The sequence below is a fragment of the Argopecten irradians genome, chromosome 16, assembly GCF_041381155.1.
Source record: "Argopecten irradians isolate NY chromosome 16, Ai_NY, whole genome shotgun sequence".
NCBI lineage: Eukaryota > Metazoa > Mollusca > Bivalvia > Pectinida > Pectinidae > Argopecten > Argopecten irradians.
Window position 1 is genome coordinate 16,333,007 of NC_091149.1, and position 18,725 is coordinate 16,351,731.

The 18,725-nt window shown below is 33.8% G+C and overlaps 1 protein-coding gene across 1 annotated transcript; it reads left to right on the forward strand.

The window, feature by feature from the left end:
* The first annotated feature begins 860 nt into the window (after positions 1-860).
* LOC138310549 (cephalotocin receptor 2-like) lies at positions 861-17,601 on the forward strand. Its single transcript, XM_069251813.1, has 3 exons — positions 861-988; positions 9,623-10,590; positions 16,357-17,601. Exons 1-3 carry the CDS (start codon positions 945-947, stop codon positions 16,710-16,712), a joined length of 1,368 nt encoding a protein of 455 aa, XP_069107914.1. The 5' UTR covers positions 861-944; the 3' UTR covers positions 16,713-17,601.
* Positions 17,602-18,725: the final 1,124 nt, after the last annotated feature.

Below are 18,725 nucleotides of genomic sequence, written 5' to 3' on the forward strand. Positions count from 1 at the left end.
GCAGATGGCAAAACTACCACTTTTATAGATTATGGTGTGTTACAGAATATAATTAAGACATCTTGAATTTTCGATGTGTAATATATACACTGTAACATTCCCCACAATTGTCCATAAATGTCCGTGAAAACAAAATGCTATATTAGGAAAACAAACAGTCATTTTAAAATGAACAACACAAAAGAAAAATAAATCAAAATCTGTTTAAATACGTAAAATAAAATAAACTCTTCAGGCAGTTCAGATAACGTTATTGCCTGGAAAATTATCTCAAATTGTACACTAGATATGTTAAAAATATCATGTTAATAAATCCCCCGTGAAAAAGACTGATTTGAAAGGCTATTTTATTGTTAAACTTCTTTTTTCCATTCCGGAAATAGTAGGTTGACAATAGTAATGGGAAATGTACACCGGGAAGTAACACCATCTGGATTCGAATAAGGTGTCATTATATGTGAAATTTCTATACAGTTTTCCATATATAGTTATGTGAGACACTTTTTGAGTGCTGAATACGATGTAACCAAGTTTGTATCTCATCAATTTTGATGGCTGCTATTCAGAAAAAAAAACCCACAATATCTTTTAAAATACCATATTTGCATATCAAATAACTCAGTTTTGAGCCATATAATTATGCACCTTTTTCTAGTATATATTGTCGTGAATTTCAGTTGAGTACTCTACTGCTGTCATTCAGGTTTTCCGTAGCTTTATTAAGCCTATATGAGAACCACTTGACAATAATCTGACAGTAATTGTACAATTACGAGTCGCCAGTTTGAAGGCTTTGTCAGTCGGGAATGGTCGATACCTTCTATATAAAATCGAATTAGAATGTAGTGCTCACAGTGGCCCGATCCTCTAACAATAAACAACACATGAACGTGCTCTAGGGGAACTGTATCTAAGCTGAAGGCGTTCAACGACACTTCAATACGATGGAGCGTAAAAGCATCCTGGAAATGGAGGCTATTTTTATTGGGTGAGTTTATATATGTTGGAAATATTGAACTTAGAAGCCAAATAAGTTATGTGCTTTTATACGATGTGGAATTTTTAAATGTGAAATACTGATTTCGTTTTCAAAGTAAGGTATCAGAGATTTATGTAATATTTAGTTCTGCATTTTAAATTACAAACGCCGTATTAGTTGTTTCTTTTGCTTGGATGATTATTGGTTTTGTTTTTCGGTTTTTTTCAATATGACATTTTTTTTTTTTTAATTTAAATGCTGTCTCTGCGGTCATTCAACTTAAAAACGGATTAGCCGACTTTATATATCGATGATTAATTTCTATTGAAATTGATTGTTTCCAGATGGATTTCTCGATGTGTCAACCTTAAAACTATATGCGTTATTTTAATTGCCGTGCTGTTAATAATATGCATTCTTACAAGAATAATGCGTACATCATGACTTTTAGTATTACAACTTGTCAAGTCGTTTGTAATATTCCTTCTTTGTCCAATCCGGAAGGTTTAATTATGCTTATATTGTACATTTATCTCAATTGTTCCTAACCTAGAGAGAATGTACACTTAATATTACTCTACCATAGTAGCTTAGGCCAGTGCATGCTTCATAGCAAAATGATGTGGTTTTTTATTTTAAAATATCTACAGTCCATTCGATGTCAACATGCCAAATTCTTATGTACATTATATTCTAGAGTATATCATAACATTGCATCGTAAGGAGCAAGATGGTGTGATTATTTATACAAAAAATACTTTCAATTAATAGTTAACATGCCAACGTCATTGTGTATACTATATTCAATAGTATATTATACCATTGAATCACAACGAGCAAGATGATGTAGTTATTAATATCAGATTCTGGTGGCCATGTAATTACACGTGCATAACAGTAAACATTTTTTTTCGCGTGCGATTTATTCTTATCCGATATCAGGGCGCTTCACAGACAGCTGTTTGCCGTGGATTATCTCTGACTTTATTATGTCTGCTTCTGTACTTGATATTTAATAGTATCGTATACAAACCTTACAATTGTAATTTGATTATATCAAAGGTATTTGAATTTTGAAGTGAAACTTTACGTTAATGAAGGTTACGGAAGAAATTTTCCATTTTTCTTGCAGATATTTCTAATATCAGTTTGCACTAAAATAGTCCCTTTATTAAATATGCAACTCGTTAAATGATGGATGCGTCTGCTAAAATGCTTGGATCTAGATAAATAAAAATAATCAATCCATAAAAGATCCAGCTTTTGCAAATTCTATTTCAGCCTGATACTGCTTCAAGCGTCAAGCGTATGATTAACGATATGTCAAAGACATACAAGTTCCGAGAGGAACAGTATAGGCCTAAATTAAACATCAAAATTACCCTACGCATATTCGCATGCCTACGTAATATGTACTTCAGAAGTGCGAACTTGGACGCTGCACGATACATCAATTACGATTAAAGCAGTAAAGGCGAAAACATCGCACACGCATTATTTTGCCTACTAATTAATGTTCAACACTTCAGGCAAGGAATACTAGTTGCACATGCAATTAGTCTAAAATGCCCGATCGCGACTTATCTAATCCTTTATGTGTATTTATGAGACGAACTGACAGTTAGAGATTCTATACACCAAAAATATTTTTTACTTAAAGATAATAATAATATCTGACTATAAACAAATGTGTTAAAACACAAGTCCAATTATTACTGAAAGAGAGACATTTTATCAAGTGCGAATGTTACTTGAACATCCACTACCGATATTTCCTTATCGTGTAAATAATCAAGTTAAGTTACGTCATCACGCTATTCCGTCTTTGCATATTACACAGTTAGCTCCCTTGCGAGTAGGTATCGAGCGCAATTTACGTGGTTTTTTCCGAAACGTATGACGTTGCGCTCCCAAACACATGACGTCACAATCAATACCTACCCACAAGTGCAGATAACTCTGTAATATGCAAATTCGGAATACAACATTCACGATTTCGTAGTTATCGTACAAGTTAAAAATTCTCCAAAAGGTCCACTGTTACCAGTTTTTTTATCATTTTCCATTAAACGGTGCCTATTTCTAAATATGTGTTGTTAAAGTGATATTGCGTTTTGTGGACATTTTTTGCCCTTCTCATATTTAATATAAACACTATTTTCATTTCCTTTCTATTTTTCTGTACAGTTATTTACAAGAGTAACGAGTAAAGTATAAACCAGTCAAAGTTTAAAACGTATATTAGTCCATAGCATATGATTATTTTCAGGTTTTCCAAAACTTCCGTATATGGTATTTTTGCAATTCACACATTGTGATATGGTGGTATGATTCTAGTCGCGCACTAATTCTGATCTAGTGGAGGTAAAGGTTCATTAGAACTTCTACCTAATTACCCTTGAGAAAATTCCTATCGTTGAAATCCCTATTTAAAAAATCTGTAGCTCGTATATAAACAATTAACCAATAACAATAGGAATAGTGATATGCTTATATGTGTGTTTGTGTCATTCGAACAGATGTATGGATCAATTACTCGTATTAACCGTATCCATTGGTAGTTTTTAAAAAGATACATAAATCAAATATGCACACAATATTAAACTGACGCAATATATCATTTTCATTTGAAGACTAATTGCTATACAAGGTGTATAGACTGTATACTGTTCACATGTGTGTGAATGTTTATTTATGTTTTGGGATGCTGTGGTATTTTCATGTCTTTTTATAGTAGTGGGGCTATTGTCCTTTTTCTCTCATACCTACGCGTGTAATACTGGCTGGTGTAGGACAATACACTCGTGTCGCCTGTAGCAAGCCTCGGGTTTTACAACATTTTGTGACCCTTGGGTAGAATATCCCTGTTTTTCATATCCTCATATAAAAGTGTTGTATATCATTGTGCTGTGTATATCATTATTGCATACTGCTGAAAACACGAAACAGTAAGTCCTGTCCGGTCATATCTGATGATATGGTTGTCAGCGTTCGCCCCCGAGATGAAGATTTGGATTCTGATCACTGAATGGAACATACGAACAATAATACAAAACAATATTTGTTTGAACCATTTTCAGGGTTAATATTGCAACTGGCTTCTTTATTGTCATTGTTAATGCAATGGCGAAAAGTCTCTAAATTGGCTTGCAAAATTGGTTGGTTGCATGAGTAGGCGTAAAACCTATTCGCAATACTTGCTATTTATAGATACAGTATCCAACGTAAGCAATATGATGCGTGTGGAATGTTTGTACATTTTTGGAGGTTGTGGTATATTCATGTGTTTTTTTTTATAGTAGTGAGGCTATTGTCATTGAAAATATAATCTGGTAAACACGAAATAACACGTCCTGTCTGGTCATCTTATACTGACAATGGGCAAACCAGTCGTACCATCACATTATTGCTAAGCAGTCACTAGCATAGTAATATACTATAGTGTGCAATGGTTGTCACAGATACGCTATTTTAGGAGACTTAACCAACTCCACTTGCATGTTCCAGTAATAAAAATGTCAACACAAACCGGAGTAAAACAAGATAAATAACTATCAATTGATGTAATAACACCATTTAAAAGAGTTTCTACAAAATATGATATATGTACGCCCTCATGAATCTACGCCATAAAATAGCGCATCATCCGTCTAAATTTAGAAAATTGATTCAAAAACATGTCATGTCAAATTTATTCCACATCAATCATGACCTAATAAAATGCATAATAGACACAGACAGAAAACTCAAACACCACTTTTTTGTGATCGGTTTAACACATATCGTGAAACATATTTTCCTATTTGATGTAGGTGTCGAACTCTTATAGAATTATCTTTGTCATTTCAATTGAAATGTTCTTCTCTCGTGGTAGTCGGGTGTTACTTCAACGTCAAGCGCGATGTTTATTCTGTCATATGCTTATGGATTTAACTTTTAATACTTTTTTTTCAAAATACAGTTAACAGTTTACTCCTATAGTTATCTCCCTTTCGTAAGTCTCTTCATTTAATCTGCGACACTCTTCCAGGTGTCGCCCCACTAGTAAACACTTTAAAACGGATACGTTTTCAACGATTTTATCGCATTAACGTAGCTCTTACCATTCCCCGTCAATGTTCCAATAAGATGTGTATTTTAAGTGTATAAAGATCTATGCTCCGTGATTTCCTTTTCTATGACCGTTGTTACTGAGTACGCATTTGCCTCACTGTAAAACATCAGATGGATAGGGAGATTTTCCTTAAATGTATATGATTTTTACCAGGTTTTATATAATTCCGAATAGATTAAACCCGACGTAAGCATTCAAAAGTTACACGTGTCAATTTAGGGTACGTTATCTGTCTTTGACAGCTCCTCTAGATCCGTACTCAAATAACCCTAGACGTTTGGATAATATATAGCCCACGGTGATGTAGCTATGATTTATAAAGTCAATTCAGTACTCTCCCCCAGGAGGTTTTCATTTCGACTTTATATGAGAAAATGGTGCGTAAGTGCATAGCTCTCAAAACATGTTCACCTTTTCACTGAATGAATTTATGAACACAAAATTGAGCCATTTTAGTTTAAAGCGCTTATTTGGAAGGAATGTTAGTTCTCTCGGAGTTCAGTCGGAGAGTTTAAATAACCTTTCTCATTATTGCTTAGTAATTAGAAGACAAATAAATAACAGCGTATCTGTGTTTCTTTGGGCTTGTACTAAACGTCCCATCATTACAAGGAGACATAGTACATACCACATTTTTCTTAATTTTGCACGAACATAAAACCCATACGCAATAAGTGGACGCAGTTTTAATGACACACATTTTCAGACATGCGCAAGAGACACAACCATCGTAGTATGTTTAATGTATACAAAAATCATTAAATTATTTGACCTGTATGTATAGGCGTAAGTATACATTTCATACACTGTCAGTAATGCGGCGGAAAAGGTTAAATATCCAAACGCGTGAGCAGATGGGAATTCATAACCGGATATTGCCCATCTGATTTAACACAGATCAAACAGGAAACTGAAAGTAGAAGGGAAATATGAGAATATAATCTATTTTTTATCTAAATATGATTACTGTGTATGTATATGATAGATATTATATATGAAAGGCCGGTGTAACGTTGAAGATAGACCTCCGTTGAGAATTGACCCATGGTCAGTTATCAACGCTGAATATGAATCATAAGCGTTTTTTAATGAATAGTGTCGTTGACAATTACCAGCGTCTATGATCAATTCTAAAAGGAAGGTCTGTAGAAAAATGAACGAGGTCCACATTCAACGTGTCCGTATGAAGAGTACGCGTAAAGCTCAGTTTCCAATGACTTTTGGGGTTAATTTGCAACGTTGAAAGACAACCCCGGGCAAATTGTCAATGGTCCCTTTTCAATGTTTCACAACATTATTAGAAATGTATGTTTGCTTAGTATATGGATGATTTTTCTTATTAAAGCAAAATGGTGGAGAGATGGAAGAAGAAAAAAGATTGTCTAGAACGGGTCCGAATAAATAGCTTTATGGTAACATAGCACTGAAACAAATTAATAACAGAATACGTATTTGGAATCGTGCTAACATACAAAGATAACAGAACCTCGTGTTCCAGCTTAGCGGCAATTCAATTTTAGGAATAATCATTTTTTTTATCTAACCAGCACATCAGTCGGCTTGATGTTTTAACATCCTTCACACGTAACGTAAAAAAAATTGTCTTTTGTAAAGCCGTCTATGAACAACGGGACAATGGTTTCATAGAACACAAAGTCCCTCTAGAAATTTGATTGAACGACGATATTATTCAATTTGTATGATGACTTCAATTAAGACATTTTTTAAAATGATTTAAACATGTGTTCCAACAGTATAAGCGTTACTCTATTCATATACCACTTGCCAATCAATGTGGAATAAATCAGAAAAAATGGTTTGAAATTTGAAATTTCATAAAAGGATCACGAGTCTTAATCAGGAGCTCTGAATAGTCTTCTGCTTGTAGTGAGTGTTTTCGATACGGTATATGGAATTACCGTAACATTAATTTCTATCTTTACTCTTTGGCAAGTTCGAACCCCTGTATCAACTGTGCGACACATCAATGACTTTCAAGTTCTCACAATAATTGGAAACATACTTGGGTCTCGCTTTGGCATTCTCAATAAGTCACGTAGATTACACAAAATTCAGCTTTACATTTTAATTTGTTCATTAATGATTAATCCCCCCTCTCCCTCTCTTAAAAATGTTGATTAAATTTGTCATTGTGCAAACAAACGAAGAATCATAAAAATAACACATATAAAAGCAATTATAAAACGCACAGAAAGTAATAATACGCTAAGCCGTGGCAATACTAATCGTACATATTCTCTTAAACAAGCTTATTAAGTCACAAAATAAAAGAAAAAAATGCAAAACATACGTGATTAGTGCAATTAAACTGTAATAAAGCTGCAGCTGCAAAAACTTGTCACTTTACGTGATCAATAGTTCGTGTCAACAATCCACTGCCAAAGCGGATTTCAGAGAAGTTCATTACGAAAGTTCGAAATTCAGATTGCGTCATTACTACAGAACCTGGAATCGTGAGGGAGGACAATTTGAAATCGCAATATTTGTCAGCTTCCGCTATCACAAAGTGTAAAAGATTAATCACATACTCAAGTGTAATAGACCAATACCAGGCCATCATCTCACGTCGTAAAACTCGCGTGCGATCGAGCAATAACGCATGGATATTGCAAAACAACTTGTTTTCATCGTACACTGTCGAACATTCGATTAAGTGGTTATGCCTAACAGATCAGGCGACTGCATGAACCGATAACTCAGATATTTGTGTACGCGTACGTAATATGTATTTATATATGCTTATCTTTATTTGTTTCAGCATTCATGGGATGGTTATTATTTTACAATTCATAGATGAAATTAAGATCTTGCACATTCGTTAACACACATATATAAAACAGCCTACGTTTAGGCAAGTAACAATTATTTTATTTAGCAATGTGTTAGTCAAAAGGATAAAGTGATGAGTTACAAACATGCAACGTCGTGATGTTTGAGCTATATTTATATAACAAATCTATAAATATGTGTGATAGAAGGGTACTGGAAAGCGTCAAAAACTTTTGAAATCATACAATAAATTCAGTCTAAGAGTCCATTTTCATTTGCATATATAAATCGGAAACAAACAAGTTAATGGTAATAAGAGTAGTTGATTTTACTATGATATGTCAGAAAAGCCCACTGTAGTGAAATGTATGTGAAATGTTCAAACTTGCTTGCTGTCCGTCACTACATATTGTTGTCGGACATATTGTATGCCAAACCCTGGCCCTTGCCAATTGATATTTAAAATATTGTCTAGAGCTACTCAAATCTTTCTTACAGTAGTATGTTATGTTATTAGGTGCATGCTCTTGTCTTAAGATAAATTGCATTTTATAATTGTACGTGTTGTCTTTGGCTCGGGTATGTGTACAGCATACATATTATGCCTGCTTAATCGTTTTGATCAACAATTTGGAATTTCAACGGTATCAATCAAAATACATTTATGTCACATTTTGCTTCGTGGTTATGTAACAGAATTAGCCTCAATGAATTGTCTCTTTAACATACATGTACAAAGTCTATCTACACGTTGATACACATAGATACATGTCAGGTTTACAACAGGAACACAAAGTCAACAACTAGAATAAAAAGTATGTTCTCCTTTATAAGAACAAAATTATTGAATACTTTGACACTTCAATCCAATGGTCTTAAATGCGACTACTATATATTAGAGTTGCATCATTCAGAGTAAGCATATAATTTTTTTCGGAAAAAAATGTAGATAGAAAATTGTAAATGCTATCAAACCAAACGTCTCTACAAACCTCCAATTTGCTTATGGTAAGATATACTAATCGTTTATCTAGACGTTTTGTCATTTGTCCGTACGTCACTGTCAGCTCGCGATGGCCGAATAGTTACCAAAAGCCCTCCACATCTGAGTTGTGTTTTGTTTTCTCCAGGTTCTTAGGCTTTCCTGCACCATCTATACATGACACGTCCTTAAATAACTCCGGTTGTTAAAGTAATAAAATCAAATTAAAGTGCTGGTTTTCAGTGAAGCACAGTCGACAATAGCCTTAATCGCAGTGATCTGTACGCAGATATCTCATACGGTGAGCGATTGATAGAGATACATATGAAATGGATTTGGACATGTATTCTTAATTAAATACATTCATTCATATTGATTTTTCCTTAACCTTTGTTAAAGAAGACATATGACGGAAGCGATTTCAATCAATGACTAAAGTTTAGAATACTAGTCATTTCCGAATGTCATAGGTCATTTAACAAAATCACATGTAATCGAAATGAAGCATTCTAACGTTGGTATTCATCACAGAGGACGGCTTAGACTTGGTGGTGTGTAGTATTCTTAGGCTACTCATCCCCTTATTTTGTACGCCTTCCTAAGGAATGTACCTATTGTTGACGGAAAATGGCGATAATTAAAAGTGTCTTGCTGCTGGAATTCTTCGCATTCTTTAAACGTCATTGAGTTGTAAACGAATACTTATCAAACATATTTATGTTTAAGTAAATCGTAACAAGCCGGTTTTATTTTCCAGAATGGGGCACTCGAAGACAGCACTAAGTGGTGATATGTTGAATGCCACATACAACATTACAGAAACGATAGAATCTACAGAGAACGTCACCGCTCCGCCAAGGGAAGAAGAACTGGTAAGAGTTGAAGTCGCCGTTCAAGCTGCTATATTTGCCCTTGCGATTCTTGGAAATTGTTGCGTTCTTGTAGCGCTATGTCGTCGAAGGAAAAAGTCAACGCGGATGCATATCTTTATAATGCATTTAAGTATAGCAGACCTCCAAGTGGCTTTCTTTAACATCCTCCCCCAGCTGATTTGGGATATCACATACAGATGGTACGGAGGTGACTTTCTTTGCCGTTTTATCAAATATTCACAAATATTTGTAATGTACCTGTCGACCTACATCTTGGTAATGACCGCTGTGGATAGATATCGGGCGATCTGCCATCCCCTTAGCAACCATACGTGGACCCCGAGACTTGTTAACGTCATGATAGGTGGCGCTTACGCCATCGCCGCCATTATGAGTTTACCGCAACTGATAATGTTCCGTTACCAGGAAACAAAGCCCGGATCGGGAGTGATGGACTGTTGGGTCCATTTTGACCCTCCTTGGACGCTCCAGTTGTACATTACGTCTTTTACGGTGTTTGTGTATATAATTCCATTCTTCATACTCTTAGCTTGTTATGGATCTATATGCTATACAGTTTGGCGGAAGTACCGACTCTCAAAGGATTCTGGGAAATATGTTACACGGAACAACAGTCAAGAACACACGCATCAGTCTGTGACATCACAAAATGGTAAATTTCATAATAATGTTACTGTGGTGCCTAGAAATCATTCCTTCAGAGGATTTTCAAGAGCAAAACTGAAAACTGTAAAGCTCACATTTGTGATCATCCTAGCTTACATTGTCTGTTGGTCTCCATTCTTTGTCTCTCAGCTTTGGTGGTTATACGACGAATCGGCTCCACTTACAAGTAAGTGTTATCATACTTTTGTATCATTGTAAAAATAAGGAGTTCCAATATACAAGAAGACACAAAACGAGTATACCGCATCCTCTCAAAACATGCACAACACACTACATAACACTCTACACACTGCATACATGATATGTCGTCCTTACATGACCCTGGCTGTTAATAGGACGTTATATAAGTTAACCAAACAAAAAATATTTCATTGTATTCTATCATAAGAATGAAGTCAAATAAAGCAGAAATTCTGAGTAACAAAATAACCATTTATAATAAATTCAGTATTTCCATTTCCACACACAAAGCTCAGTTTTCTTTGGCTCTCCTTTTTTCTATATGTGTTTTTAAGAAACAAAAATGTTTGAGATTTCAGTTTTACTCTGCCATTATTATTCTATTTTGATTCTGATATCGGTTTAATTTGTTTCTACGTTCATTTCGAATCAAGAAACATATTATACATTGTATGTGAGCTAGTACTTAACATGTTTATTAGATTTAGTGCACATAGTAGTTGGGTCGAAATAACCTGCCGTATACATCAAACGGGTCGAGACATTTCGTACCTGCGCACAACAGATGTAAACATACATGTAGACGAACACGTTGTGTTAGTATTATTCTGGACTAAAGAAGGCACTATAGTGGCTGAATATATATATCTAAAAGAAATGTTTTTGATTTTACTTTGAATTTATTTTGGCCTTTTATTTTGGATTATTAATATACTAGTTTTAAAACGTTTTTACCCTATTATGATTCCTCAAGCTAGCCACATTATAAAAACCCTAGATATACTCTAGTTCTCCACTATTTTCATCCGTTAATACATGGTCACGTGACATTCAATATGTAGCATATATAGTGTTCCATTTTTATAAACACCAAGAAAGTAAATATTCCGTTTCGAACTTCATTGCCCAAACGCTGCATTCTTCAGGGTGTCGTTCTTTAACTAATGCTTTTCTTGTAATTAATATGTACATTAGAGATTATTTTGGCATTTGATAAAGAAACGACATATCTAATATAAAAAAATAAGGACCTTTGTATCGGTTCATATGGTGTGATATCGCCCTTATAGAATTTAAAAAAAAATGACTTCGGGCTACGCTCTCGGTTATTATTTATTCTACTCGGGTGATATAACACCATGTGAACCTCAACAAAGGTCTAGAATTGATATATATTTATAAACAGTTAATAGGAACACATAGTACAAACATACTGCAGTCTCTCTGAATACATACACTCTCACCACTTGCAATTCGTCACAAGAGAGAATTTAAGAGTGTACTTCAAGTCATGTTGATACCATCACATAGGTAGCACAGTATCAACACCGAATATCAATTAGGGGTCAGCCCGTGACAATCTGCCATCTACATGTGCAAATAGTATGTGCATCCGTGACCGTCCGGCATGGCCAAGCGGGTTCGAGAGAACACAAAACCTATATCTTAATAGGACGTCAAATATGCCCAACGAACTGAGCATTTCACTGTTGATGATTTACGATAAACAATTATCGATGTTTGTTACATACCACAGCGGGTATAGACCAACTAGCTTCGTGAGTGTCTCTTCATGGACAGCAAGGCCACGCGAGTCCGAGAGAAAATTAAACGTGTTTTTAAACATAGCTGATAATAGGACGTTTAGCATTTCCATCCAACTAAACAATACCCTGTTGTTGATTGAGGATAAACAATTATCGATGTTTCCTGTTGGCTTATACCACGCTGGTATATAGATCAACTGGATTCGAAAGTGTCGTTTCATGGATAACATGCATTATACAAATGCGGGTTGAATCCGGGACAAAGGAATAATCTTGAATATGAATCGAAAGACTGGGCTCTTCTTATTTAATAACATAAAAGTTTCAGGTTCTTAAACAACAAAATAACTCAAAGATGCTCCACCGCCGACAGAACATTTCATAAACGATGCCCATCATTTGAACAACAACTGATGTTTAATCGTTTATATATGTGTCTAATTAACACAAAATTGATATAGAATTATTTCTTTTGCTTTTTGTACATTCGCAATCAGTACTTCAATCCATATAGGGAATAACGACGTGATTTGTTTAGATGGATTTAATTATTTTTCGTATTTTTATCTTGAACAAAAAGAACCCTGAAACTTAACAACCTATGGTTGCAATGGTGTAAAACATATAACTATTGCAAATGAAGACACATACTAGTTTTTTTGCTCCTCCTTTTAATAGAGCAAAATACTTTTTGTTAAAGGTGAAATCATTCGGGAGAGATAACCCTCCTAATTGAAGGTATAATCATTAAAGACACACTACCTTTCCGAAACAAAAACAAATAAAACAGTTTCTTAAAAATATTAATAACATAAGGAAATATATATATCGATGGCCTTAGATGAGGTAACAATACCAAACAAATGAAAGATTCCCTGCGTAAACTACAGTGAAGATGTATTTCGCTATTTTGCCGTATGGCGAAGTGATAGTCAACTAAAGCTCGGTAATTAGAACAACGGCGGGGAATATAATACGACCCGCGTTTTAAAAACTAACATTTAATTTATTTAAATCTAATTGTTCAGAAGGTGATGAAAGCTGTAGTATTAACGGTAAGGTAATAACTTTTGAGACCCTACAAAATTATTAATCTCGTTTAAAATACCAATTTTAAAAGCCGTTTCGGAAAGGTAGCGAACCTTTCAACTAATTCTTAAAATACTTCAACTTTAACGGTACAGCATACAACACTGCGTACAGCGTACACTTCATTTTACTTAGTCATACTGTTTATTCAGGGTTGCTTACTTCATTGAAGCTTTGCAAAAAGGATAGCTAATAAACCCAGCTCCATTACTACACTGATATATAAGTATTGATCACGTCTACTCTCTGTATAGATATAATATGAACTTGTCACACCAGAGGGGTGCTATCGGCCAATAATCACAGAATAAATAGCCAATTGTACTCTTGTATTGATATTTTGATATCTACGTCTCACAGAAAATTATATTGCATTGATTCCGACTACAATGTATATCGGTGAAGACGGCCTATCTACAATACGCTTTGCTCTCTATCATACAATTAAAGGGGTCTGTTGCACAAGATGCAACTTTCCACTTTCATTTTCTATATGTTTTACGTTTGGAGTAAATTACATGTACACTTTCTAATAGGTATATGTTATCCGCAGTAAAACTTTAACGTTGACAAAACAACGATCACTCTATAGAAAATATAGAAATGAAGAAAGCAATTAAACTTTCAATATAGAACCGAATGTTTTGATAGGTAAAGCGGTCGCGACTTTATTTCTGAGATACATTTTACAAATCACAAGCTAAACATCAATGCATATCAAATACATGTGTAAAATCTTACGTGTTTTCAACTGAAGTGTTGTCAAATCTCTATAAAAAACAACTGTCACCAAATAAATATTTTATTATGATTATCAGCCAAATGTCTGGACAGTGTGATTTTACGATTGTCAAATTAATGTTTAAAGTATATGTATTGCTGCTTTCCTTTTACTAATACCTCGTACCTGTTCCGTTAATTGACCTGAAATATACTATAATTCAGACATAATTATTAGAGTAGCCTCCCTTTGTTTATTTAAGTCAATACTGTATACTGTTAGACGCTAGTGGCCACATTATACAATGTATGCATATTTATTTTGTGGTGTCATCACATGTAAAATTCTATATTGTTCTTCTTTATTATTTCTTGAAAGAAAATTACTGTAGTCTGCGTAATGTCAATACTACACTTATCACATCATTTTCTGAACAATTTAATTAAAATCAATTAAATAATAATCCCCATAAAATAACGCGGGTCGTTACATTTGTTTCCTGACATAGTCTTTATTACAACGCCTTAGTTGACAACCACTGCAAAAGACGGAAACCACCGAAATGAATTTTCACTATACTGGTAACATAAAGATTACGCAAGGTCATTTGTATTTGCTCGATGTTGTAACCCCATCGATGTAAATATTCTTACGCTATAATTGTTCTTATGAAGTTTTATTCTGAAAGGTAGTAGGCCTTTAAAAAGAAATTTATAGAATGGAAATTACTCATCTAAAATTATCCTGTTAAAATGCTGTTCAAGGATTGCTGGATAGTGTCAGCCATGGCTGATCGTTAGTACAAAGGCATGATCTATTTATGCCTGTCAATTAAGCGTAGTTCTCATTATATTATCCCATTTTGGCGGAATCCTTACTTCAAAATTAATTCAGAATAATCGTCTCACTCCGAACAAATTAAAGCTTAATCTAGTTCCAAATCAGGGTTCTGAATTCGGTTAAAGACGATTTTGTGAATAACGATCTATCATTTTCAAATGCAATTTAGTTCAATGCTGATAGTTAGAAAGCCAAATACAAAATAGCATTAGTCAAAGGTGTGCCGTTTATTGCTGAAAGCCAATTTACATTTAAATAAACTAAAAAAAAGCCAAAAAAGTGACGCATTCAATGTAATTGCAAGTTCAACATATCGAGGAAAAACACATTTCAGGAAGATGAATCACAGATTAAAAATCACTTATTTTTTAAGATTGATCACCCTTTTGACTTCTACGGTAATAGTCTTAATAAATGAATATGCCCAATCCTTTCAATGTTTTCTATGGAATATACGGACGTTTAGTGGTGTAATTGGTGAAAGACGATTCGAGTATACGACTTTAAGAACGACATGGAAAATCTTGAAGGGAAATGCCATTTTTTTCGCTTTTGACATTGTTATATTCATTATATATATTTGTTATATTATGAATAATCAATTTATTTTGAGAAAAGCACCAATCCATCCATGTAAATGTGACCTTCCATCTTTTCCAATATCATAGTAAAGCAAATTATTGATTTCAAAAACAATAAATAGCTTATTTATTGTTAAAATACTCCATCTCTGGCAAATGGTATTTTCCTTTATCAAAAACGGGAACAGACGATTTGGTATTTTTCTTCAGTTACAAAAGTTACTTATTCAACACCATTACCACCATTGAAAAGTTTTAGCCTCTAAGTTTACTTCAAAATAAAAAAAAATATAAAAAAATAATCAATTGCATCCAGAAAAAAATTCCGTGTCACTATGTACTACCTGGAATGAAGTACTGATGGCACATGCATAAAAATAACGAAATAAATTATTTTATGTTATTTTTTTGTTATTTAGACATATATATATACATGATTAAATACCAATTATTGTTCAACTGACGAGTATCGTTTATGCTTTGTCTGCGATGGAGCATCTTTAAAGAATTTGAGATGTGATTAGCACACCCGACAAGTAAAAAGAATAATTACATCCCTGTTACCACATGCTCCTGAAATGCCACAAAGATCGAATATCCATTTGAGAAGGGAAACAATTACACCATTAAGATAGCAATAATAAAAACATACATGTTTATATGTCATACTTAAAAAAACAATTTAGTAACAAAAAACTACTTTTCAAGCGAACCATTGCCTATCTCAAAATAAGCAACCACGTAGTGAGTATCGGCAAACCACTACATCAAAATAAATACGCCACAAAAGAGAACACAAAATTGTGAAACATGTTGTTTTTCTGTACTTTAAAGCGTAAGAATGCGCGTTTTCTGCAATGAAATGAATGTTGGCAATTAGAAGAAAAACTGAACAAGATATCAACGCGTTGACATAATTACATTGTAAATACAATTACAGAATGGAACTTAAGGATATTTTATCTGTGTTTCAGATAACGCCTTGGTGATAATGCTGCTGCTGGCCAGTCTAAACAGTTGCTGCAACCCGTGGATATATTTAGCATTTAGTGGGAACATGCTGCATAATTTATCGCCCTGTAAATGTACCAGGATGGAAGAATCCAATGGGAACAAACTATGTGTCTGCGCATGCTCTGAAAGATATAAAAAGAAACATACTCATAAACAGAGATGGACATTTCGAAGTACTTATTCGTTTGACTCCACACAAACAATAGGGATAACAAACATCAGGAGAGATGATAAGCGCTGTAAGTCCAGTGAAAATATTTGTAACACGAATACTGATGAATATATTGAATTAAATGGCATGCAGCTGAATAGGTAGTATAGCAAGACTATATATATCTTTTTCTTCAAATTTCGTCAGGATGTAGCAAATTATGTGATTAACGTAGGTGCAGCAAAGACCGAGAGGTCAAGCCGTCTGGACCTTCACTCAATGATTTGAAACTCATCTGATTCAGATGACTGATTATGACTGCGGGTTGGCGGATTTTTCTTCGTGTGTTCGTATGACATAGTTTGATGAGCCAGTTATGTGATATTTTGACAGTACTATAAAGCAGAGCGCCTTTTTGTGTGTGTGTTATGAAATTTTCCTCTTGATTGCAAGAATTAATCATACTAGATTTTATAAGCATCCTAAACATAGCTGACTAACTGTACTGAACTGATAATAATTACCGTAAGTTATCAGAGATCGAACGTATGTACCCAGAGGGTAAGTGGTACATGGCTAAACTTTTATTTGCGTCTTATTTACCAGTGCGATTTAAAATCGTACTTAAAATCGTAAAAAAACCTTTTGCGACTAATACACAGGTGCGACTTATTGTCCGGAAAATATAGTAAACGAAATCGTGTTTGTTTTCAGATAGTAATCTAATGGAAAATGTTTGTGCCAATAGATATATTTTTTTCTGAACGCATACTATGTTTCTATAATATTTTCAGATGGTGATAAATATTCAGCTAAACGAACAGCGAATTTCACCTATAAAACATACTCCAAAAAGTATTAGATATAGAAATAGCATCCACATCGACTTTAACTAAAATTCGTGTATTGGTGAAAAACAAAAAATTGTTTACAAATCAAAAATATGGATTAAAACATGCTGTTTAATGAATTATCTGTATGTTTTTAAAAAAGATGCCTTATATGTGATGTTGTTTGATTTAACACTGTGTATCTGTTGTTTGGTATTATGATATTAAAGACAGTGATAAAAGTGTACTTCCCTGTTATTTTTGCATTTCAAAATATTTTTATTAAATCATTAGATTTAAAAGGGATTTGGCAGCAGGCTATGCCTATATTAGCCCTCTCCCTGTGGATACATACATGTACATCTCAAAATCATATATATGATATATGTAAATTTACAGACAATATTGAAATTAAATATATATTTAGGATACACTTGTAAGTAATACTATGATAACGCTTCAATAATGAGCATGTATAAAAAGCATGTTAAGTATATATATATACATGTACAGAAAAAAATAATCTTCACATTGTCCTGTGTAATAATATAGAAAAACAAATGCACAAACGACGAAGTCTTCGTTAAGCATTAGCGCTTTCACTTTATCTTCAGATACTCAACTGTAGTTACATGGTAACAATAACAACAACAACACATGATGACGTCATAGGTTTGTTGACGTCACAATATATAAAGGGGAGGTAAATCTTAAATTTGACTATTTAGTTTAGGTTTAAATAATTTGATAAAATACTTTTCTTTCTCTTTTCTTTCTAAAGCAGTGTCTGGGTACATTTTGTAAAATGGAAATATTTTAAAGTTCTTTTGTCCACATACATCAAGATGTTCACTTAGTTTGATTTTTCTATATTCAGGAGAATGTATATGTTGTTTGTAAACGCGGACCCTGCCTCTTAACAGGAGACCAATTAAGAGGCAGGGTCCGCGTTCACAAACAATTTTGGGAATTTGAATTATACGTTAATGTCTTACATCATGAGACACTTGACTTTGATCAATAATAAAAGGTATAATGTGTTCAAGTAGATAGTCAGGGGATTCATGATTAATTATCTTAAAAAATAACATATGTTGTTTATCAATTCTACGTTTTTTGAGAGTGTCCCAACCAAGTTCATTATAGATAACAACATGATTAGTACCTCTACGTAAACCAGAGATGACTCTAGCAGCGTCAAGTTGGATATATTCTATAAGTTCGGATTCCGTTTGATTGCGATTATTCCATACAACACTTGCATATTCAAGGTTAGGGCGTATATATGATTTGTATATAATTTCTAGTGTTTTCCTATCTAGATTAAACTTAAGTGATCTTAACACAT